Consider the following 25,082-nt stretch of genomic DNA (forward strand, 5'->3'; position numbering starts at 1 on the left):
GCTGTGTTTTGCAGTTGCCCATATTGACCTTTATACTTTTTTCAGACCCATTTGCTAACTTGGTAAGATCATTTTTAACTCCAATGCTATGCTTCAACATGCATGCAGTTCCTCCAGTGTTGTTGCAGCCCTGCACAGCTTTATGTCATTATCTCCGAGTTTTTTCTCATGCTTACTGTTGCTTCTCAGTAACTATGGGAACAGATTTTTTTCATTTGCAGAGATTAGACAAGATTATACAGCACTGTTCCTCATGGAGGATAGGATAACTAACTACTCCAAAAGCTGTATACGGTATGGCTCTCAAGTCTTCTTTTAGTTTTATACAATCAAAGCACACTAGTACTGAAACATCTGAAATGTTCACTGAGATACTGTGCTCAAAGAACTAATATCTTCCCTTGAGACTTCAATAACCTCAAAGCCAAAAAAAAAAAAAAGCATGCCTGACTTATTTTCCACAAAAATGTAGAAATTGGCCCTAATTACTAGGACCATAAAAAAGTAGTGTCTTCAGAAGAAATTCAGAAGAGTGTGCTGACTTCATCTGCCAGATTCACTAGCACGCTTCATATTTACAATGAAATATGTGTTTTTGAGAAACAAATGTGACATCTCCCCTGCATGGAAACACTTCTCACATAATTACATAATTAATAAAGCATTTTTATAATGTCCTATGCCAAATAATAGTAAATTCAGTATTGTGTCTTCATCAGTGACAAAAATTATATGCTTCAGAAAACAGTGCAAGAAACATGGAGTAAACTGTTCTCTGTGACTGTCTCATCCTACTCCATAATGTTAAGCTGTCTTAAGCCCTGGAGTATGAGACTTTTTTACTCCAAGATTTTTGGAAAGAACTGTTATGACCCTGAAAATATGGTCAGTCATATAAGTGTCTACTCCTTATTTTTATTTTCTCTCATATTTGGCTCACAGCTCTTTGGTTTTCTCTTTTTTTCTGAATTTATCAAATCTCTCTCATCTCTAAATTACTATATCACGCCCTTACTGAAATATTTTATCATGAACTAAAAGGTGGCTTTGGACTGTCATCAAAACTTCACAATTGAGTTCTCTGTACTCTCACTGTTGACTCAAAGAGCCATTCTACAAAAGCATACCCAGTCCTGTGGAGGGGTAGGCAAACTCTGGCTGCCAAAGGGGACACAAGCCACAGAATGGAGGGACATAGGATTAGAGTATCTGTTTCTCTGGAGAAAAAAACCCTTCCATTCATGATGATAAACAAGAACAGCAGCAGTTGGCAAACTCCCTTGTATTAATTTCAGTCCCAGCAATATTTACATTTTGTTCTGAAATACAATTCGTGTTTCTGTATACTTTGAAACAGATGCTGTGCCCAAAGAGTGGGTGAAGTGATGCTTACAAACATAATAGAGCCATGCTTCATTTGTTCTAGTGTGCTGGGACAGATGGAACAGCACACTCCTGTGGTCTGAAGAACATGAAAAGCTGGAGCCCCCAAACTGTGGCCCCACACTTGCTGATGGCTTTATGTGTTGCTTTGGTCTTGTCACATATAACAACATTTTCCTATGCTGGTGTGTAACATTGAATATGTAAATCAATGTTGCACTTTGTCACCTGGAGACTTCCAATGCTGTGAGTTACCATAACTTTTATTACATATTCAAGGAAACAAGAAGGAAACCCAGGGATTTAATTTTAGTGTCATAGCATTGGCTATGCATACAGTATTATATACCCATCAGTGCAAATCAAGATATAAACGGCATTACATTCACTATACAACAACAAAACAAATATGCACTGAAAAGTAGCAGGGAAGTGTTGATAAAAACAGTGGCTTTTTGGCCTAATATGCCAAAACATACTTATGTAGGATCACCAGTCCTTTAGGCTACATTTAAGCTGATGACTCAGAGGTGAATGGCTTCCTATTTTTTTACATCACAAATACTTAGGCACCTGGTTAAGTATCACATGCGCACACACACACACAGAAAAAAAATAAAAAAAAGAAAAAAAAAGAAAAATAAAAAAGATATGTTATTTCATGGACTCCTGCCTCCAGACTTTATCAAGTAAGTAATTTCTTTAGCCAAACACACAACACAGTGCTAAGTCTATATATAATTAGGATTAATAAAACAATAACTGTTGTACACAAAGAAATTAAACACAACAAGAAAATTACAATACTTGCCTGTGGCAAAGACAACATTCTTTGACACCAGTCTATATTCCACGATGGAGAACTGAGGAAGCTCAATCCTCTCCACACCAGTGACTGCGTTATCTCCACCTCTCCAGTAGAACTCTATGTCATCAGTTGTGTAGCCGTCTGCAGGCAAAGCAGGAGAGTAAGTCAGAAATAACAGCAGACTCAAATGCACCTTCAAACACAGTGCATACGGTTTGTCATTTGAGACAATGAAAAGAATCAGAACAGCTGGAGTGGTGTTCTGCTCTGTATGCCTGTGGGAAGGTCTCCCTAAAAGCTGTGCCATTACAATCTGTGCAGGAATTTGAGGCAAAATACTGTTGTTGTTTTGTTGGTTTTTTAATCTTTTTTGGTATCACTCTCATAAAATTTACATGAGGATTAATGGCCCCTACAAGACAGAAAATGCTACCCAATAATCTGCAGAATTGCAGATTAGCATGATTTAAGACATCATACACATTTAGCAATGAAACCAAGTGTATATTTCTGCTGATAAACACCAGAAAAAGATGGATTATTCAATGAATACAGGCAAAAATAACTGTGGCAGATCTTTTCCACTAAACTGAAGAATGTGAGTCACAGCACTTCCATTAGCTTCTGTAGTGGAGGACTACAGTTGAATAGAGAATATGTACTAGTATTTTCTGTATATGGCCCATAATCTCCGGCCAGTAACAGAACTGGAGTAGGAACTCCTGAAGTACAAATATACATTTGAATTTGCAGTTCTAGGACATGACTGGGTGGAAGATAGAATCTGGTTCTGTGCAGAACACAACTGCAAATCATAAATGGGGCTGATCTGAAAGCCCAGGCGGGTTCTGTAACAAGACCATTCATGCATAAAAAAGCATACTGAAAGAAAATGATATCACAGTGTTTGCTCTCTTGAAAAGGAATCTGATTAAAATATGAACATTTATTCTCTTGTGTTGAGGATAAGCATCCAGTCACTGTCACTGACAAGTCAGTGGCTTCATTCTGTCCTATACCCATTTTTCTAGGATATATCCATCCATCTAGAAATGGATGACCCCTTATATTTTTTTAAAAAGTCAAATAAACAAAAAAAACCAAAAGGTGATAATTACATGATTCACATAGTGTTTATAGACATCAGTGTAAATATTATAGTTTTATAAAAGGAAAACCACCCTGCATCTGAACAAGGTTTTACATGCATTTTCTTATGTACATACAGCTTTCTATTTCCAGAGTGCAGTTCTGTTCATCTAATGGGTATCTTCTTAAGTCCATCATACAAGCTGCAGTGGTTGTGATTCTGTAATACAAACATCACAGAGAATTACTGTACAGCCAGTATTCCAGGTTTTGTTTTGTTCATTTTGTGAAGTGAGGACTCTCTAAAGAATAGCTTACAATAAATGAGAATCTGGTCCATGGTTTTACATGGAGCAGCAGCTTAATATAACAACGGTTGCACTGACTGCAATGGAACAATCCATTGTGACTTACCCTTATGCAACCAGTCCCTTTGGGCTTCAATAGACCTATTTGCATATGCAAACGTTACACAAACATTTGCTGAGATTAAAAAATATGACTTTATATCTGAAAATGTGAAGCAAAAAAAGTCTGCTACCAATGTCAAAATGATCAGAGCTGTGTGAATAACAGATACTTTGGTTTTATGTCAGCTCTAGAAGAAACCTGAAATGTTGAAAAAATGGCTGAAGTTCAGCAAAATACTTAATTTCAAAGTTGAATATATTTCTCTGGTTTTCAAAAGTAAAGAGGATTTTGTAATTAAGTGTCATATAGAATTTTAAATTTTCTCCACAGATAACAATATATTTTTGCTTCCTGATTTCCAGTGCAGGCAATTTAGCACACAAAGGATTAATGTGCAAAATGTTTCACTATCGATGAATCTGCTTTTTTCATTAAGCTTTTCTATATCAGGAGTGTCAACAATACACATGCACAATCAAAACCATTGTATTAACATCTTCACACAGAATCAGCACTTTATTTTTAAATTAGTAGATTTATATATTTGTACTAACTTTTAGACAGATATAATCATATCTCATTATTAATCTTCAATGTATCTTAGTCTTTTGCTGAATTACAGCCTTCATCAAGAGTCTGTACATTGTTATGCATAATTTTCCTTATAATGGCTCCATGTAAATTTCACATTCGAATTCTCTTCTTGGAGTGACTAGATCCATTCTTTACTGATCCTTTTCTGATATAAACAAGTGATAGCTCTTGTACACAGTTAGTTCCTTAACAAGTAACAGTCTAGTAATAATTTATGCTAGTAATACGAGAGGGGAAATGCCTTAAAAGTACCTCTAAAAGCTGGAACCCTCAATGTCAAGGTTTTGTCCATCTGTTTTGAAGCCTTCTCTTCAATCCCTTAACCTTCAGAAATTACAGTCTTGTAATACTGTAAACTAAAATTTAGGGGCAACATTTCAAAAGGAGAAAAGTTGTTAGGTGCCTTTCTTCAGCTTTTTCACACTAAAAAACCCTTCTGTTGTTATTATGAATCCTCCATCCAGTCTCCCAGAAAAGAAAGGAAAGAATGCTTATCCTTTAGTATATAGGTTATTTCAGAGAGATAACCACATCATATGCAAACGAAAGGATTAAGACCAATACAACTACCTCATAGGACAACAGAGGCCACCCTTCTCTGACTGAGAAGGTGCTTTTGTAAGAAAATATTGTCATTTCTTTGCACAGGGAGGGACAGTTCTATGAGCACAAAGCCAATGGATGAACTAGGAGAGGAAAAAGGTCTAGGATCTGCTACTTGTCGTATCTTCTCACCTGTGTTCCTACCAGTAGCCAGTGAGAAAGGCACACAGCTGACCTTTGTCCTTCCCAGCCATACCTATGGCATGATCTACAACTCTACAAATGCTGTTCACTCTGGGTGTCCTCTGAAGACCCTCATCTTAGTCCCGCAGGCTTTCAGGTACTAAGTGTTCTATCACAGGAAGATACTCAGGTCAATCTTCCTCCAGCCGCCTGCTGGGAGATGCTCTGGTTCCTCTGTTAATACATGTCCCGGTGGGCAGGAATAGCTTACAAACAGCAATTACTCAGCTGCTCTGCAGTTTAGGGGGACATCTCTTCAGTCAACATCTGCAAGAGCCCTTCTGGACCCCTAAGCAAAGTTCTAGACATAGGGTTATTAATTATGGAGATTAATGTCTCCTCAATATGACAGCTACTAGCAGCTCTAGCTAAGCATATAAAACTAGGACTAGCCTAGGGTCTTAGAGGAGAAGACTTAGTCTTAAATTTGTGATCACTGATGAACATTTTAAATGACAAGGTCTTAGCAGTGATCAGTGTTACAAAGCCCTACTGACTGTGCAGTTAAATGATCTTGCTCCTGAGTCAATCGGTAACTGTGCTCAAAGAAAAACAAGCAGGCACACTTGGGTGTTGCTGCTATGAGTTTTCTATTCCACACTTCAGTACATTTACTCAAACTAACCCAGGGCTCATTTAAGATCCTGCAGGAGAATCCACATAATCTAAATTGATACAAGAGGGAGTGTGGTACCAGGAACGTAACTATTACGTTGTATAACCAGCTTTAATGGCCAGCCATACAGAAAACATGTACTCTACAAATGCTTAATTTGATAGAACTATTAAAAACCATGAATCTGGTCAACTTGCATTCAACTTACTAATTGCCTTATGACTTTTTAAGGAATAGATTTTTATTTTTGCCTGTTCACATACCATAGTGGTTCTGTGTCACAAGTTCCTCTATGAGAAACTGCACACTCTTGCTCAAGTAACTTTTTACACTACAGCAAAATGTATGTTTTTAATTTCATAAATATCTACTAGCAAGGAAGATATGGCTAGATATACATAAAAACAGACTTATCCCATTTACTCCAAGTAAGTTGAGTGCTCAGAGATCCCTCCTGAATGAATATTCAAGCAAGCAAATTTAACTTGCTCAAATGCTCACCAAAAGCAAATGTTAATTGCTCAGGCTTGTGCACGCTCCCAAGAAAAGCAGGTTTATTTTTTTATGGGATGGGATGCTGTGTGACACAGCAGGACAACAAGGTTTCAAGAACTCATCATCTCAGCAGTGACAGAGAAACAATTACGAGCCAGACAAAGATAAAGCAGTACACAGGTACACATACATTTTGGGTGAAAGCAATACACAAAGGAAATATTTTTAATTGTTTAGAAATCCCTAATCCAGATATCTGTCATCATGATAGAACTTCTCTTACCCTTCTCTGCTACTTTATTACTTGGCTGATTGCCTTTGATTATTTTGATATACTGCATAGGAACCGCAACTGTGATGTGCTGGGAGGTGCTGCATAAACAACCAACAGAAAGGTATTTTCTTTCCCCAAAAAAATCAGTCTAAGCAATATAAATACTTCCTATGAGACTTGGTCACAGTCTTGATGGCTAATTTGATCCTCTTTTCATATTGATACAGAAATACACTAATCCAAAAAACAACAGAAGTGTGGTTCCCTTGTCTGATCTACCACAGCTAACGTTTTCAACTTGCAAACATCCATCATGTTTTATATTTGGGTGATAACTATGTGAGTTCTTTCAGATAATACAAATATATCCATCCACTCTATTTATTTATAACATTTAGCATTGTACTGCCTGAGAATAAGAGGTCTATATATGGCAAACACACAAGCAGTCGGAAAGAATATATTTTTGATCCCCGGTCTATAAAGTCATGACTTCCTTTTTGGTATATTATGAAAAAAAGCTGTTGTATCATCATATGTCTTGTATATTGTTCTGAATGAGATGGAACAATGTCAGTATCATGGTCACAGAAAAAAAATCCCTAGAAATGGGTTGAACTTCAAAAAGATACTATGCCATTCCCCCATCTTCACAGACTTTTGCTGCAGTAGCAAACTGCTTTCTCTGAAGTAGAGAGAAACCTTAGATTACTGAAGGTCAAGTCTTTCAAAACTATGATAAATTCTATATTGTCCAGAAGCGAACACAGCCAGTGTGGCCTCGGGATCACTTTTGTTATATATATTTTTGAGGAACTGCTTTGTTCCATGGATTCTATAATTGGCTGCAACCCTCCAAAGTTTTGCCTATTTTTCTCAGTGACCCTGTGTTTTGTGGCACATAAAACTCAGGGTTCTCATCTCAGCCCACAAGATGAATCATCACTTCCAGACTGTGGCTTGAGGCCAATGACATCAGGATGTTCTGAAGCCACAACACAAGAAGTTAAGCTAGTAGGAGAGCAACACCAAGTTCAAGTCTTTAAATCAAAGGAGCTAAGGCTCAGATATTTTCTTCCTTCTGATCACAATACCTTGTATTTTGCCAAGACTGAATTTCAGACAGTTAATCTTCATTAAGTAACTCAGCTGCTTCACACTACGGATGTTGAATGCTTTCCGAGGAATGGGGAATCAAAGAAAGTTACCAGGCACGAGCCACTGGTGAAATCCCTGTCAAGAAAATACCATCGAGCAAAATGCAGTCTGCTTGTGGACATTTACGTTTTGCAGAAAATGAGGACAATTTATTCAAATACTCTATTTTACGACAGATAATCCTCACCTGAACGACTCCAAATGTTTTCAGAGTGTGAAAGAAAGAATTCTATATACTACTGTGATCACAAGAGTCCTAATCTCCATCACTCTTTTATTACATTTCACTGTGGGGATGGTTCTTGAGATAGAGTAAAGGAAACAAAAATATCCTGCAACTTTTGTTATATTCAGCTATTTGTGGAAAGAATCTTAAACCTGCAGTGTTCCATATTGGGTTAAAAGTATGCAAGATGAAAGCCTCCTTTTGCTAAACACAGTTAATTATAGAGACAATGTTTCCTGAACATCCTAAACTTCTTCAAACTTTCATAATAGGCTGAGACTATTTATATTTTGTCTAGAAAGATTCATCCAATTATAGCCCATACATTATATGTAAGAAGAGTTAGAGAGGTGAGGGGCCAAGACTCAAGTCAGCTAAAAGGTTAAACTGTTGATAAAAATTAAAAAGCAGGTAAAATAATTATACTAGACATAAAATCCTTCTGCACCACTTCTCAGATGTCATTTATTTTTATAGTAGACACTCTTTATCCTGTACTACCTATATGTAGCAATCTTATCTATGGTTAAAAATACAAGAAAGTTCCAATGATGGAAACAGAGCCTCCACTGGCAAAGACTTGTTTTGCTGGTACGGTTTAAACTGGAGCAAATGGAGTAATCTGTCCAAAGAAAGCAACCTTTTGGTACTACTGAGTGTTCCTTTAAGATTTTTGCTAGGGTAAAGATTTTTATTAAGGGAAGGATTTTTCAGCATTCCTAATCATAAAAGCTATGACAGGAAATAAAGAAAATACAAGTCAAGCCTAAAATAGGTAGAAAGTAGGATAATGTAAGATCACTTTGTACCTCTAGTTTAAAATATAACACATTGTGATGCTGATTCCTGTTTGAAGAAATCACTGGAGGTACTCATAGTCATTGTCTTAACCATGGCCAAATCTGTTCAACCAGGGCTGTTGTGATTTTTCTTTATAGACTACAGACACATCATGAGACAATGTAAGAATCCCTATTCAATCTTACCGCCTGTATTTTGGACAAAATTTTCAGGTTTGCAATTAATGAGTGCCTTTCTGCTTCCTATAGCCAGTGGGCTTTCCAGATATGGTGACTCTACAGAAAGAGATAAAACCTGACTGAAGGCGCTTCTGGCAAAATTAAGAAACATCGAGTGTGTCATTTGGTTTCTATGGGCATCTTTCACAGTTACAGGGAAGGTTACATAATATTACAAACCAAATGTTTGTAATAACCTTGCACCGGGAAGCAAATATCAAAAACACATAATGATGACGATGAAATCTTCATCATGGAAGCACAGACCTGAGGCCGTAAAGCACCGTTCCGTCTGGGTGAAGGCGAATCATTCGATTCTTCACAGTAACGCCATGCACAAATGATTTCTTGTCATTTAAGAAGTAAGTGTCAGGCACCCAGAGTTGATCTGCCACTCGGTTATCAAGCGTGAGGTTGAGAGGTATGCCAGCGTAAGCCAGCCTCTTATCTCTCCAGTACTGCTGAAAATACATCGTCAAAGTGTAATCCTGGTGAGGAAAAAAGAGAAGCACAGCAGTCAATCATATTTGGTGTAACTAGAAGAATTTCTTTTTTCTCTGTCACTAGCTTACTGCGCTGTTGTGTGGTTTGGGGTTTTTTTAATAAAAAAAGCTTCATAAAACCATTAAATATTCCCATCACTTATAAAATCTTCCTAATAATTCAGTATCACTCTAGTCTAAGGGAGCATTTTGAATCTTACGAAATTCAGGTAGTATTGGTGTTTTTTGTCCTGTTCTTCCTTTTGTCTCATGTAGTTCACCTGACAGCTACCCGAAATTATGATGTTCGTGGAATGATAAACAAGATAACAGGTAAATATTGTGATCTTCCCCATTTTTAAAAATTATAGATTAATGGAAAAACATTCCAAATATTGTGAAGCAGTATGCAAGTTTTGTCCTGAAAATTAAGCTCTAAAGATGTTGTTTACACATGTGCCTTTCTGTAAGACTGCATCTTGCACTGACATAAAGATTTTCTCATCAACAAGTTACACCAGTACATAGAAAAACAGTAAATTGTAGTAAAGTCCCATTTCATGATGTCTGCTATGAACTGTGATCACTAACATAGAAGTCTAAACATGGATACAGACGCTTCAAACATCCATTTTAAAATTCTTTATTTCATTTCAGAATTTGCTAACCTGGCTTGATCATCTTGTAATAATGATATATTGAAACACTTGGAAAGTCTTTGACAAGTGGCCTCATTCATTAGTTCATGGTATTATTAAAAATAGTTTTAAAAATCTGGGAGCACTTTAAAGTTAAGTGGCAGCAAAACTGAAAAGAAAAACCTTTGTCTTTTCTTTCTCTCCTGACTTTCAAAGTGTAGAAGGACATTTTTGTTTCTAGAGAGCCTATTTTTATGCCTTAAAAATAAAAAGGTGAACATCTTAAAAGTAATAATTTCTTATATATGGAAATGAATGTTTACAACGAAAGAAACCATTTGGTTTAGGTATGACAATATTGCCATATTTAACAAGAAAAAAAATGAGACTGTTAAGTACAAGCCAATAAAACTCTGATTTCCAAATTACAGAAGTGCTCTAAATGACAAAACTCTTCATGAAACTCTTCACAAAACAATGAGAAATTTATGTGATCTCCAAACACATTTAAATATTTAGCAGCAGGTGTGCAAGCCACAGGATACCTGCATTTGCATCTGGTTCTACAAGCTGGTGATGCAAAACTCCTGAGACTTGCTGCTTGTCTGGGAAAAGAATGCTCAGGCTTTCTTAGTACGGCTGTTGGGAACTGTCCATTCCTTTAATGGGTTTCATGTGGAGACAATCCAATTTCAAGGACTGATCCTGACTGTCTTCCCTCAAGCCCTAGAGCCTTTCCTTGAAATCGAATGAAACTTGAGAACACCATTCACACTCAGAACCTTTGCATATTTTATTCAGGGATTCACTCTCTTTAATGAGGAAGCTGATACAGCTTTAAGAAATCAACTTTAATTGCTTGGAAAAATAATCATTATAGCTTTCAAGGACAAGCTGTTCCAATTTTAAGAAACTAATAGGAGACCTTTGACAAGAAAAGGGCCTGGTGATGGAGAAAAGAGCTCATGTAGAACTGCCTGGAAGGAAGCTCATTCCTCAAAACTCAGATCTGACATGACTGCGCAGTAGTATGTTCTCTGACCTTTTGGTCAGAAGCTTTCTTCAGTGGGACTAATGGTCTCTGCTCATTGCTGAAGGAGGTAAATGCTACACTGGGTGCACCTGCCTCACACCTCTGTGAGTGTCAGGAAGACTACATCTCTCCTCATGTTCTCTGCAACCAATTTGGTGACACTGATGCATTAGAACAAATATCATCTACTAGCTCTGTTTCACCCTAATTAAAGCTTGTTACTATTAGCGTTCCAAATTTGCTATGTGCTTGGCTTCTATAGTGGTCAATGTCAAGAATTCAGGGATTATAAAAGCTGTGGACACATGAGCAGTACATGAAAATCTCGCTATGTGTAAATGTACAGTACGTGCACAACACAGTACTAAACAGAAATAAAGAAATGAGGTGGCACTACACAGCATGGGAAGAAGTGAAGTGGGTAGCATCAAAATGTAAGAGAAGCAGCACATTTGAACACGAAAGAGCTTCAGGCTAGCCTCCTTTTCCCTTTGGCTTGAGATGAAACACATGTTAACAGCTAATGCTAATGACTGAAGTAATTAACTAGCTAAATAAAACATACGTAACAATACAAGCAGTAATAGTCTGTCTTTTTTTTTTTAAATAATAAAATTTACTATGGCAGGGAACAACAGAGTAAAAAAGTTTAAAAATTAGACACAGAAACAGCAACATCCAGTAAACATCAAGAACTTCCAGTGCCTTAACCGAAAGAGAAACTTCCAAAATACAACATCTAAGGTACAAATTTCCTTCCTGCTTTCTCAATTAACCTTCACTTCTTCTTTCATCTTAGCTTTACACAAAAAACCCTATCTATACACCTGCTAATGTATATGACTATAATTGCATGCATTGAAAGCAAAGATACTCTGAAATTTGTTTTGGGTTGTTGTTTTTTGTTTTGTTTTGTTTTGTTTTTTTTAAGTACATTATTGCATGCAAAATACCAGCTCATTCCCAGTTCTTCACTTGGTATCTACTAAGGAAAATGCTCACACAGCATCTTCTGCAATGGCAATGTGTTATACTGATGCACTGACACGTCTGTCTAACCCCACTCTCTGCACTTTGTACAACAGACGTGGCAGAAACGAGGTGCCCAAGAAACCATGTGTGCTGTCACACACCTTGAAGGTCACTGTACACCTGTGCTCTGCCAGCCTCACCTGCTCTAAGACGATGGAACAGGAAGAATGAGTATGAACCATGCTTGTTCACCATCACACTTTTTCTCATCACCTCAAAGCAAAAAGCAGCAGCAAACTCATATTTGAACTGCACTGAAACTGCCTGGTTGTGCAAGGAGTGATAAAATGAGCAGGAAAGGCCAGTTCCTTAGGGCAGCTCTACCAAAGTCACCACCAGCAAAAGATAAGCTTATTAAAACCCATGAGGATGTCAGCTCTCATTCTTCATAGCTCATTTGCCAAATTTTGTACCCATAAAGGAAGTTTTCCTTTTTTGGATACTATAGAAGAAAAGGCAAAAGCGATTTGAGTATGGAGTGGAAAAAATGCAGTAGGTATTTGTCAGGTAAAATGAGAAAATGGACTTTTATCCCTAGGTAAGGAGCCTACAATGTTTATTAAGGGCTACCTTCCTCCAGGGGAGTTTACGATGACTAGCTCTGATACAGAGGCCAAGAGGGTAGATGTCTAAAGCTAGAAGAGATTAATCCCACTACAGCTACTGCATTAGGGCGCTATTGTATGTCAAAGATGACACAGAGCTGCCAGCTTTAGGAAATTCTAGCTACCGCACAGAGCAGTGGACACTCTCCTCAGCAGCAAAGGCCTCCATAAATCATATTTCTTTCCTGTACAATACCATGCCACATCCAAGGTCCCCCTTTCCCCTCTCCCACTCCTCACAGTAATAGATACTTCAGGTCAAGAATGGTAACAAAATCACTCAAAGCTCTGACAGAATGCCAAACACGGTGCCGTTGAAGTACAGGAGAAATGTCCTCAAAATTGGAAAAGCTGGACTGCACAGGCAACATGAGCTTTCTTTTGTGTATTCAAAGACCATGGAACATCCTACAAGGCCAAGGAACAGTGGTGCGCATCCTTGACTTTCTAGCACTGCAACAATGCCACTAATAGAAGGAAAGGCACACAGAAAGGTATGCTCATGTTTTTTCCACATAATTATTCCCGAGGAAAGAAAAAAACTCAAATAATAGATAATACTTGGCAAGGAATTTATATACAATGGTGAAGAGGCCTATATCACAATAAGACAGAGCATAACATACCAGTATTCTTTGTGTCTATTATCTATTATTTCAAAACATCTTAAGCAAGAATTACAGAGACTCACAGATATTGTAAGGTGATAACCACATACAAAGACATTTTAAAGTGTTTTCTACATTATATTTGTCTCTTCACAGACTTAACATGTAGGAAGCACTACTATGATTCAACTACAAAACCACTTCAGACAGGTAGAAGATATTATCATATAGTATATTATAGTATAGTCAGTACCTCATTTAGTGACTATAGGACTAATAAATAATAAATACTAATATGCTGCAATCTTAAAAGCAAACAATAATTTGTTTTCTGTTACAGGGTTTGTTATCTTTAGCTTTTCTCTCCTGCACTCAATAAAAAGGAAAGAAAAATTTTAAAGTATAATTTGTTCTTCAAAATAACAGTCTTATAGCAGCAATAATGCTCTAAAATTGACTAACACTGTTTACAGTTTTAATGTGTTATGTTTCAAGGATGTTAAAGTTTTCCATTAGTTGTAAAAATGTGTTTGTTTAAAATGACTGTTAGATAGAACACTACAATAATAATTATGACGAAATACTGTTAATATGGCAGTTAATAAAAGTAAATTATTCATGCAAAATAAATAGATGTATTGAAAATTACTGGAAATATAGAAAAAATATGCAAAAATGAACTACTCCACTGCTTCAGAGGACAGTTTTGTATCTACTTGAAATGCGGATTCTTGTCTTAGATTTGCATTTGGATTTAAATTCACATTCTGGTTTTCTTGACCTAACAGACAAATGGGATTATTAGCATCAGCTTTCAGATTATTTGGTTTTTACGAGTTAATGAAGTAAATACTCATTCAGTGGATAAACAGATGAGTTTAAATCCATGCCTTAGTCTTCGCATAGCTTCAAGGTCTCTTCCCTCACCTTCTACATTATTTCAAAAATTAAATACAGCTGCTGTAGTATAAGGAATTATTCTTGAAACAATGGTGATTGAGTTACTTTCTTCCCAATAAGCCCAAAGTGAATTGCAAAGCCAAACTCACGAATCCTATGCTTTGACAACATAACCGTCAGTTGGTCCCCTATTATACACAGAAGAGATCTGAGAAAGGGATTCATGCACATATTAGTTCACACAGTTAAATATGAATATAATAAAAAATATTTTCAGAAATGCTAATCTTAGAAAGTCAGAATTTACCAGCAATACTAGTCAGTTGTGTGAGGTGATCACTTAAACATTTTTCTCAGCATTCAAAATTTTCTAAACGTTTCAGCAACTTTCATATTTTTAAAAAAGTTTTATTAAATAAAAGATTTATTAAAGAAAATTTTACTTTACATTAGAACCTCTCTAGTGTTTGAAGTAGTTAGTGAGCAGCCTGAGTGAAAGAGATTTCTGCATGCATGCAGACACACACACACATCCACCCTCCCCCACCAAAGCACCTTCCCTTAATGTTTCTTGGTCTACCTGCCATTATACTCAAGATTCATCTCACCTAGAAGATCCTCATCCAGGTTTTCTCTCTGGAACCACTCAAAAGCCCTGTGATAATGACTGGTTGAAAACATGGCACATATTTTCCCAAACATGTGGCTAAAACACTCTTTTGTTAAGATGTTAAAGCAGCTCCATTACACAGATTTCACTGTGAACGTCCATATGTACATGTTACCTTGGTGTTCCCTGTACCAAATTACCATGATTTTTTTCCTCTTCTACTGGAACACACAAGGTTGGTGTTACAAATAGATCTAAGGAAATATTTAGCCTCCAAGAAACCCTTTGACACTACAAAATAAAGTTTTCCAAAAAAACATATAATTGCATGGGTCTTTCCTGCCCTCTCATACCCTTTGGCACAAGAGTTTACGTCTCCACCGCAACCACAGTGCCTTCTCCAAAGAACCTGTCCCCCACCGAGCATCTCTGGGTGCTCCGACAAGGGTTGCCATACCAACCAGCGCTCAGCTTTCTGCAGGCACAGGGAGCACAGTTGACATAGCAACTGGCCAAAGCAGCTTCTCCCTGGCTTTTCGGGGACAGGTAGTGGTCACCGCAACAGAAGTTTCTCAACAGGAATGAAGGGAGTAGCTGGGCACCCCTGGTTGGTACTGCCCCATGGCACCTTTCTGCCATGGCCACGGGAGTTCATTCTTCAAAAGCTGGGTATTGGCTTTTCTCTGCACGTGTTCCTGTGCCCACAACAAACTGGCAGGGATGCCTTCCCGCTCTTGGGCTGTTCTCTCATCTGAACATCAGAGGACACCAGCTGACAAGAAAGCAAGCTGAGCTTTGGTAAGAAAATACAGAAAGAGACAGAAGAAAGCGCCTGCAAATATTTCAGCTCAGGGACGTAAATCAGAACAATAAGAAGTCAGTCTGGGCTATTTTATCCGTGACACGGTGGGGTAGAATACTTAAATATTCTTTCTCTGATTCAGAGCATCACAGGTATGGCAATACCATAGACTTCTCAGTAATCAGGAGTTTCTATTCCCAAAGAACTGATCAAAGAAAAGCTAACATACACCTTTACACATCAAGGGTATCATACTCTCTGATCTGGTGGCAGAAAGCTAGCTAAAAGAAGTATGATCTTTCACTACAGCCCTGAAGATCTGTCCAAAGATTGTGTGGCAAATTGCAATCAAAAATCCATTTGATGATGAACAGATAGAACATAGAATTCAAAATCTTATGGAGCCCTCCTAAAAAGGAAGAATAGCAATGTCAAATGTTTAGAGGCTATACTTGAAAACTCAAAAAGAGATCAAGAAAAAAACCTAAATACCCTAAAAAAAACCTCCAACCAAGCAAAAAAAAGCCAACTGTAAAAAAAGAAATATAATGCTGGGCTTAGTGAGGCACTAAACTTGATTCATGAAGCACAAATTTATTTATTTTAGAGCTGACAGGACCTCAAGAATACAGGTACATTTAATGCATTAATTGAAATTCTGCTAACAACCTACAGGGAAGTAAAAAAACAACTTCTATCAGCTGTCAGCTGGTTTCCACGATTGAGGCAGCTGACCTTAGAGGGATGGGAACTGACAAGTAATGGATTTTGCCTCCTACACAATAGCAGGATGTGCCATCAGTGAACTAGAGAAATGAGCTAGTGCCCTAAAATCTTAAAGCTATGCGACATTTTTCCAGGTATGAGATATGAACAGAGGCTATAATTTGGGGATCTAACAACTACCCATTTTAGAGAATGAAGGACTTCTGCTTTGATCTTTCCATATCAACTTATGTCTCTCATTGGTACTACCTGAATTATCGATAAAAACCTGGAAGGAAAAACAAACCCAAAGAAAGCCTTGTAAGTTGATATTATTTGCCATATCTGTTTAGGTCTTTCTATTTCTTAGATTATTGCATGCATAATTCTTTTCATGGTGTTCTAGGAAAGCAGTGATGGAGGTAGTTAAGACCCTCCACAGGTGGGCATATACAGGTGTGTTTTAAATACTGGGGCCATAAATATATAGTTCGACACTCCTCTTATTTGTTATAATTGACCATGAAAATAATCCAAACCAATTTTCAGTAAACCTGTATTTCAGAGTGAAAAGTCAACAGTCTTTTTGCCACCACAGTATTACAAAAAGACCTTTCTAAAGGCACTCCAGAACTCGCATTATATTTTTTTTTTTATCACTCAGGAGTTAACAACACAAAACAGAGAGCTAAAGGAAACATGTCCTTGAATGAAAACCGAAATACATATCTGTTCCTATCCACACTTTTTGCTTAAAAAAAGAATATTTACTCCACTGTGGGAAGAACTTTTTAAATTTTCACACCTCCAAATCTATTCATTTGCTGATTCTGGGAGCCAGACAACTCACTGGCAGCAGGGCAGCAAGGTTGACACCCAAATTTCTAGTTGCTGCCAGTGATTATCTGAACCATCAGATATTGTTATAGGAAAACCTATTAAAGACAGACACTATGAACAAAATGCCCTCTGAGAAAGAGAGCATGGCCACCAAATGCTTTTAAAGTGCATAACTTGAAACACGATCTGTGTACATTTCAATATTGTGGCACATGCCAATTGTGAGTCCCAGGCCTGGAGAACACCCCCAGACCTCGATGGCCCTCCCCACCAGGTTCCCCCGCCCCACCCAGTGTCCAGGACCCCATGTCAGCTCCTTGGAGCCGACAGCCCCTGCCCCAGGGACACCACAGTAGGGCTGGTCTCCAGCTCCCCAGAGCCCAGCCCTGCCCTGCCCAGCCATAGGCCCCCTGAGCAGGGCCCATCCGTGGGCCTATGTCCCCGCCTTAACCTGTCCCCATCCCCAGGGAGCTGCACGATGCCGCCTGGGGCTGGTGCCCCCCAAGTGCTCTGCTGCTGGCTGGGGCTGGGACAGGCCCTGGCTGCCAGGTCCCATGGGCAGCCCCTGCTAACACAGACACCACGTCAGGAGGCAACTGTGGCTCTTTATATGTAAACAGACGGTTCATTGGGATCAGGATATTATATGTTGTTTTTTGAGTAAGGAAATAAACTAGAAGAGATTTCTCCACAATGGCAGAGAGTTGGTAAGGTGATCACTGAACCTCCCTGCCTATTCCCTTCCCTCCAGACGCGTTATTTATGCTGCCAGCTTCTCTCTCTTCGCCCTTTCACTCTATCAGTTACACTAAACTCAACTTTACATCTTGCAGTAACAAAACTGGGATGCATGCTAAGTCAAAAGTAAAACAATGCATTTGCTAAAAGCTCATTACTGTGGGTAGGATAAACTCATCACGTGCCACAGCTATGCTCACAAACCTTGGTAAAGTACAAAATAAATAACTGGATAAAAAAACCCAAACAATGCATCACAGAGGAAATATTACAATCATATGTAATATTCAACCCCCATACAAACCTCTTGCTACACAGAGCCTTGCAAAAGAAGAGGAAAAGTGTATGTCCCCTGCTAGTGCCATTTAAAAAATCAGGCTGAGTGCTTTCAAAGGGAAAGGTCTTCCTGAAGGAGCATCTCCCCTCATGCATGTGATCTGAACACCCTCCAAAGATCTCCTAATAGCTTTTGGAATGAGGGAATAAAAATGTGTCACTACATAAAGAAAAATGAGGAGGATTTCAAACTGCAATGCTGCCAAACTCCTGAAGCCACAAACAGGGTGGTCTACAGGACCGACATGAAACGTGTTTACTCACAGTTCTCCAAAACTTCCAGTTTTAGTAATGGTATTTGTTAAAGTGGAGTTCTCTGATGACAGCAAGCACTCCCAGAGGTTTGTATCTACTTAGGATACTTAGAGCAAATCTGATCCTGTAGTGGATAATATGTTGGTTACTTTCCCTTTTATGCAAACCTCATCAAGTTCAACAAAGCCAAAGGCAAAGTCCTGCACCTGGGTTGGGGCAATCCCAAACATGGAAATAGGCTGGATGATAAGTGGATTAAGAACAGCACTCCAGAGAAGGACTTTGTCGTACTGGTGGATGAAACATGACTGAGCAATGTGCGCAGCCCAGAAAGCAAATCACATCCTTAGCTGCATCAAAAGCAGCATAGCCACTGGTCAAGGGAGGTGAATCTTCCCCTCTACTCTGCTCTCGTGACACTCCATCTGGACTACTGTGTCTAGCTCTGGGACTCCCAACATAGAAAAAACATAGACCTGCTCAACCAGGTCCAGAGGAGGACCACAAAGATGATCAGGGAAGATGATCAGGGTGCTGGAGCACTTCCCCTGTGAGGACAGGCTGAGAGAGTTGAAGTTGTTCAGCCTGGAGAAGGCTCTGGGAAGACCTTGTAGCAGCCTTCCAAAACCTAATGGGGGCCTACAAGAAAGCCAGAGAGGGACTTTTTACAAGGGCATGTGGTGATAGGACAAGGGGTAATGGCTTCAAACTGTAAGAAAGTAGGTTTAGATTAGATATAAGGAAGAAATTTGTCATCCTAAGGGTGGTGAGGTACTGGAACAGGCTGCCCAGAGACGTTGTGAATGACCCATCACTGGAAGTGTTCCAGGTCAGACTGGACAGGGCTTTGAGCAACCTGGTCTAGTGCAAGGTGTACCTGCCCCTGGGAGGGGTGTTGGAACTAGATGATCTTTAAGGTCCCTTCCAACTCAAACAATTCTATGATTCAATGATCTGCATACAGTAACAACACGTTCCTTAAGGCTGTTGTAGGTTATTTTCTGACATCAAGACATATATGCAATACAAGATACCTGCAAAGATGAAACACTGCATTCTGTTGTGTGTTCACTTCAAATAATTCTGTGTAGAAGGGGCTACTTGTGTATAGCAACAATCCTCCTAGTGTAGTACCAACTGGAAGGATAGAATGAAAATATTTCTATTTCCTTGTAAATTTGGTGAAAACATCGAGAATTTAAACCTTGGTCTATATATCTCCCCTGCACAAAGTGTTTTTCCCTCACTAGTGCACTGGTTTTGTCTGGGATAGAGTTGATTTTCTTCACAGTACCTATTAATAGTATGGGACTATGTTTTAGATTTGCACCAAAACCGGTGTTGATAATACAGTGATGTTTTAGCTACTACAGAGCAGTTCTTACACAAAGTCAAAGCCTTTTCTGCTTCTCACACCACCCTACCAGCGAGGAGGCTGCGGGTGCACAAGAAGCTGGGAAAGCACACAGCACGGACAGCTGACCCCAACTGACCAAAAGGATATTCCACATCATATGACGTCATGTGCAGTATATAAACCTGGGGGAAGAAGAGGGAAGGAGGGGATGTTCGGAGTGATGGCGTTTGTCTTCCCAAGTAACCATTACGCACAATGGAGCCTGGCTTTCCTGGAGATGGCTGAACACCTGCCTGTCAGTGTGAAGTAGTGAATGAATCCCTTGTTTTGCTTTGCTTATGTGTGCAGATTTTGCTTTGTCCATTAAAATGTCTTTATCTCAACCCACAAGTTTTCTAGCTTTTACCCTTCCAATTCTCTACCCCATCGCACTGGGGAAGAGCGAGTTAGTGGCTGGAGGTGCTTTGTTGCCAGCTGGGGTTAAACCATGGCAACTAGACAGTTAGTGTGCTTTATGTAATGCTTCTCCTGCAGCAAAATTACTCATATAAATCTTGTGCTAGATGGACACAGTGATTTCAAAGGCACTCCTCAAATTCAGAAGTCAAGACACAGACCAGTTATTTAAAGAACCCGAGTCTTCCCTACCACAGGTACAGCCCATAACCACTGCTCAATTACTTACCTAATTCATCTACTATTGACAAATACCTCAGAAGCAGCAAAGTGCATTTAAGAGGCAAGATACCACTTTTTAATCAGGAAGTGGGCAAACTTTGTACAAAGCTTGTACAGCAGAAATAGAATTCAGGTAAAGCTGCTGGAACTAAAAACCAGGAAGGTTAACAGAGAGGCGGATTGAATTAAAGAATATAGGAAAGCCAACAGGTGCAGAAGAAAATCTGGACTGGAGGATGAATCATAAAGGGGTGAAATTATAAAAGCTTTATATCCTTGAAAAAAAAGATAAGGCAGAAGCTGGCAAAACTCATTTAGGACACAAGTTAAAAAGATGGCAAAAAAAAAAAATAAAAGCAACCAGATCAAACGCATACAAGCTACTACTGAAATGCTAGAAGTTTTAAAATAAGGCAAAGGAACTAAGATACCTAGTTTTAAGTGAGAATATTGACCTAACAGAAGCATCAGAGACCTGATGGAAGGAAAGCTGCCCGTGGAAACCTGTAACATAAAACAAACTACAAAGGCAAGAAAAAGAAGGATACAGTGTATGTTATAGAAAGCTTTGCATCAGATAGTTAACTGTACTGAACATTAACACATTATCTCTACGGATTAAGACGCCAGGCCTACATAAATATTAGAAATAAGTTCTCACTGCCTAATCAGGATGATGATGGTGTCAGTGAGGTGCCAAGAGAGATTTAAGAGACAGCAAAAAACAAATTAGTAATCAGAAATTTCAATCACCCCCACATAGAGTGAGTAAATGTCAGGTTGGGGTGTGATGCAGAGACTAAATGACACCGCAAATGACTGATTCATGGAGGAGCTTTCGGTGGAAGCTGAAAGAAGGCGAGACCCTCTTGACTTGCTTTAGAGCAATGTTCAAGTCATGGGTCAAAATACTGTGACAGAATAACTGCCCCATAACCCTGATGGAATGGGGAAATAATATTTTAAAACTGAGAAAAGTCTAAAATGACATTAAAATAGTATTTCATTTCAAAAAATAAATTGTATAAAAATGACACAGCTCATTTCCAAGTTGGAAGAGAGATTGTTTATAGTCATGATAATATGAACTTCTGTATATCAAAAATAACTGTCGAGTAAAAAACAAACAAAACTCAGAATGTTTAAAATTTCAGGTGAATAATTCTATTGGCACTAAAAAGATGTACTTCAAAAATAAGAAGTCACATCCAAAGGAGAAAAAAATAGATAAGATAAACACGGAAAAGCAAGCCAAAACCACATAAGCTATAATTTGCTAAAGACATAAACACTTATTATAAATCATCAAATGGTCTTGAACAAAACCTGGTAGAACAAGAAAGCAGCTCCTGCTAGTGATTAATGACCAGGTAAAAGACAAGAAACAATCAGCAGAGCCCAGCAGTCAGTTTTCACAACAGCGGGAGGTCACTTTCAGACCTGAATGGGGATCTATGCAGGACTCCATTCTGGTCATCATCCTCATAAACAGCATAGATAGGGGATGCACATTAAGGTACTTATATTTGCTACATTTCCCAGAATAGTAAAAACAAAATATGTGTGAGGAGGTGCAGAAGCACAGCAGCATTCTGGCTACCTGAGTGATAAAACAGATAAAATTTAATGGTGATGCAAAGTAGTTTACATTGGGCAAAAAACCAATATGGACCAAGGGGCAGGTTCTGAGCTAACTGTGACCACTCAGGAAAAAAAACAGGTTGCGATATTAATCAGAAATTTTATTAAGAGATCAGTTCAATATTCTGTAAGGTCAAAATAAGCAAACAGAATGTTAAGACTGTTTGGAAAAGAAGTAGGAAAAAGGAAAAATCACTGTGTTGCATCATTTTAGTCTACTTATATATTGAATAGTGCATGGAGTTCTGGGCACTGTCCTCAACAGGACAGAGCATAACAAGGTACTGGGAACTGCAGCCAGGGTAATGAAAGGCACAGAACATCTGTTATATAAAGACCGACTAAATACATAAGGACTTTTCTGACTAGAAAAGAAGCAACTAAGAGGTATATTGGAGATATCTATAACAATGTTGTGGAGGAGGCCAACAGCTTTCACAGCTCCTAACTTGTAAGAAACAGAAAGCAGCAAAAGAAATTACCAGATGTTAGGCTCAGAACAATAGAAAGAATATACTATTTCCATGCCTATGTGCATGTATGTGCATGTTTTCACTGGGCAGTTCTTACCCACTGCTTGACATCAAAAATACACAGCAGTCCCAGAAAGCCCCTGAGCAGTTTCATAGTTTGATGCTAGGAGAATATCAAAGAAATATCACAATTTAGTCTCATCCTACTTTACACTCTTCTAGAGCCTTTACCATTGTCCATGGTTGGAAATGGGAAGCCAAGAAAGATGGATTTCTGGTCTCACGTCATAACGCCATTCTCATGTCCTTATCTTCTTGGAGTGCACTATTAAGTCATTTAGGACTCTGCTGAGATGTTTATGAGCTGATGTCCTTGTCCTGTGGCATTTATAAGCATTGCTGTCAGGGCTGGCAACTTATCATTCCATGGGGAAAGGAAGTAGAAGTTGTGACCTGGAACACTTACACAATTCCCTTTTGATTCAACTGCATATGAAGATAATTTTGCACATCAGATTTTTGCAAATAGCATAAATATGCCAATGTAGAATATTTAACTGCCTGTCAAAGTTCAGAAATTATTATAGAGTCACTTCTTTAATGATGTTGAGTGATAGTTATGTTCCCTTTAATTTGTCTAACATCTGCTCCTGGCAAATGTAAGCAGATGCATCTAATTATTACCTTTCGATACTTGTATATGCATAGCATGAATAAGAATATGAAAAAATTAGATTTTTGTGAAGTAGAGGTAAAATGCAGTTGAAGCAAATGACATGGCAATGAATCAGGTAGCTAAAATATCTGTTTTATATTTGAGAAGTTAGCAAATAAACACAAGAGATACATTATTCCAAGTGAAAATATTGTTTGAAGATCAGAGATGTATTTAGTCTATGTGAAATTTAAGTTAGATTGGAGTTTGAAGTCAGAACTGTGTTCTTTTCAATTTATGTTGATTGATAGGGGTAATATTCTTGACCTTATTTTCCAACTGCAACACCATTCACATTTTCTTTCAGTGTTTTTTTACATGTTGAAAGATTTTTAAATTGGTTAAAAGCACACTTAAAGTGGTGCACTTACCCTTTGTAACACAGCAATTACATAGATTTCTGGTCTACGTCAAGAGACAGAAGTTGAAGTATAAAACCCCTGTGGCACGATTCTCTGCTCAATTATACGTCTCCTCAGACTGGAACCTTCTGTCCCATAGCCCCTCATGCAGCCTCTACACTGTTCTCACCCATTGCAACTCAAATACTGTGTCCAGCTTTGGGCCCCTCACTACAAGAAAGATATTGAGGTGCTGGAGCGAGTTCATAGAAGGGCAACGAAGCTGGTGAGGGGTCTGGAGCACAAGTCTGATGAGAAGCAGCTGCGGGAACTGGGGTTTTTTAGCCTAGAGAAAAGGAGGCTGAGGGGAGACCTTATCACTCTCTGCAACTACCTGAAAGGAGATTGTAGCATGAAGGGGGTTGGTCTCTTCTCCCAATTAACAAGACAAGGGGAAGCCTCAAGTTGCACCAGGGGAGGTTTAGATTGGGTATTAGGAAAAATATCTTCACAGAAAGGGTTGTCAGGTATTGGAATAGGCTGCCCAGGGAACTGGTGGCGTCACCATCCCTGGAGGGGTTTAAAAGCTATGTAGATTAGGTTCTTAGGGACATAGCTTAGTGACAGTTTTAGGTTAATGGCTGGACTCGGTAATCTTGAGAATTTCTTCCAACCAAAATGATTCTATGATTCCATGATTCCATGATTCTGTGATTCTATGATTCTGTGTGTAGCCTCAGATTTTGGGTCAGTTTTTGAGGGTGCAGCTCTTGGACTTGCTGCCATCCAGCTGGCTAACACCATGCCTACCTGCATTGGAATAATGTATCTATCTCTTGTGTTTATTTGCTAACTTCCCAACTATAAACCAGATATTTTAGCTATCTGATTCATTGCACCTGACGTGCAGGGTCTTGGTGCTGTGTAAGGGAGTAGCTGTCAGCGTTACATGTGTATTTCTGACAGGTCGCTGTCTGCCCTGTCCCTGGCAAGGCTGCTGCATCTGCATGACAGCATGCTGGAGAGTCTCTGGGCTCTCCAGGGTTACACAAAGCATTGCAGAAAGAGGGCACAACGGGTTTCTAGGGTGCTTTGATCAGGAAAAGCCAAACTCTGACAACTGTTACATGAGCAATATCATCTCAAACAAATCAAGAAGTTGCACTACTCACACCAAGTGCAAAGTTGGTGAGAATATACCCAGAGCACAGATCATGCCACTAAAGAAGGAAACATTTGACTTTAAAATATCTAATCAATCCACAGATAAATTCTATTAGCAGTTTAAATTTTAAGATCATTTGTTTCACTATTAAATGATTTTATGTTTTTCACAGGGTGTAGACAAAATAGCTCTGCTCATAACCAAGTATCTAATTATCTGCATGGTACAAAACCTGTAAATAGTTCAAATTCTGCTAGATGAGAAAGAAG

The 25,082-nt window shown here is 38.6% G+C and overlaps 1 protein-coding gene across 2 annotated transcripts in view; it reads right to left on the bottom strand.

Annotated features, from left to right (window-relative positions):
- The window catches only part of GABRB3 (gamma-aminobutyric acid type A receptor subunit beta3), a gene marked incomplete at both ends in the record, with an annotated part of 196,096 nt that overhangs the window by 21,113 nt on the left and 149,901 nt on the right, over positions 1-25,082 (bottom strand). For both annotated transcript variants that reach the window (XM_080363485.1, XM_080363486.1), the window contains 3 exons: positions 2,186-2,332; positions 3,418-3,500; positions 9,127-9,347. In XM_080363485.1, coding sequence (XP_080219611.1) covers positions 2,186-2,332; positions 3,418-3,500; positions 9,127-9,347 — 451 coding nt within the window. The remainder of the gene's footprint in view (positions 1-2,185; positions 2,333-3,417; positions 3,501-9,126; positions 9,348-25,082) is intronic.

Source organism: Nesoenas mayeri (assembly GCF_963082525.1).
Source record: "Nesoenas mayeri genome assembly, chromosome: 1".
Lineage (NCBI taxonomy): Eukaryota > Metazoa > Chordata > Aves > Columbiformes > Columbidae > Nesoenas > Nesoenas mayeri.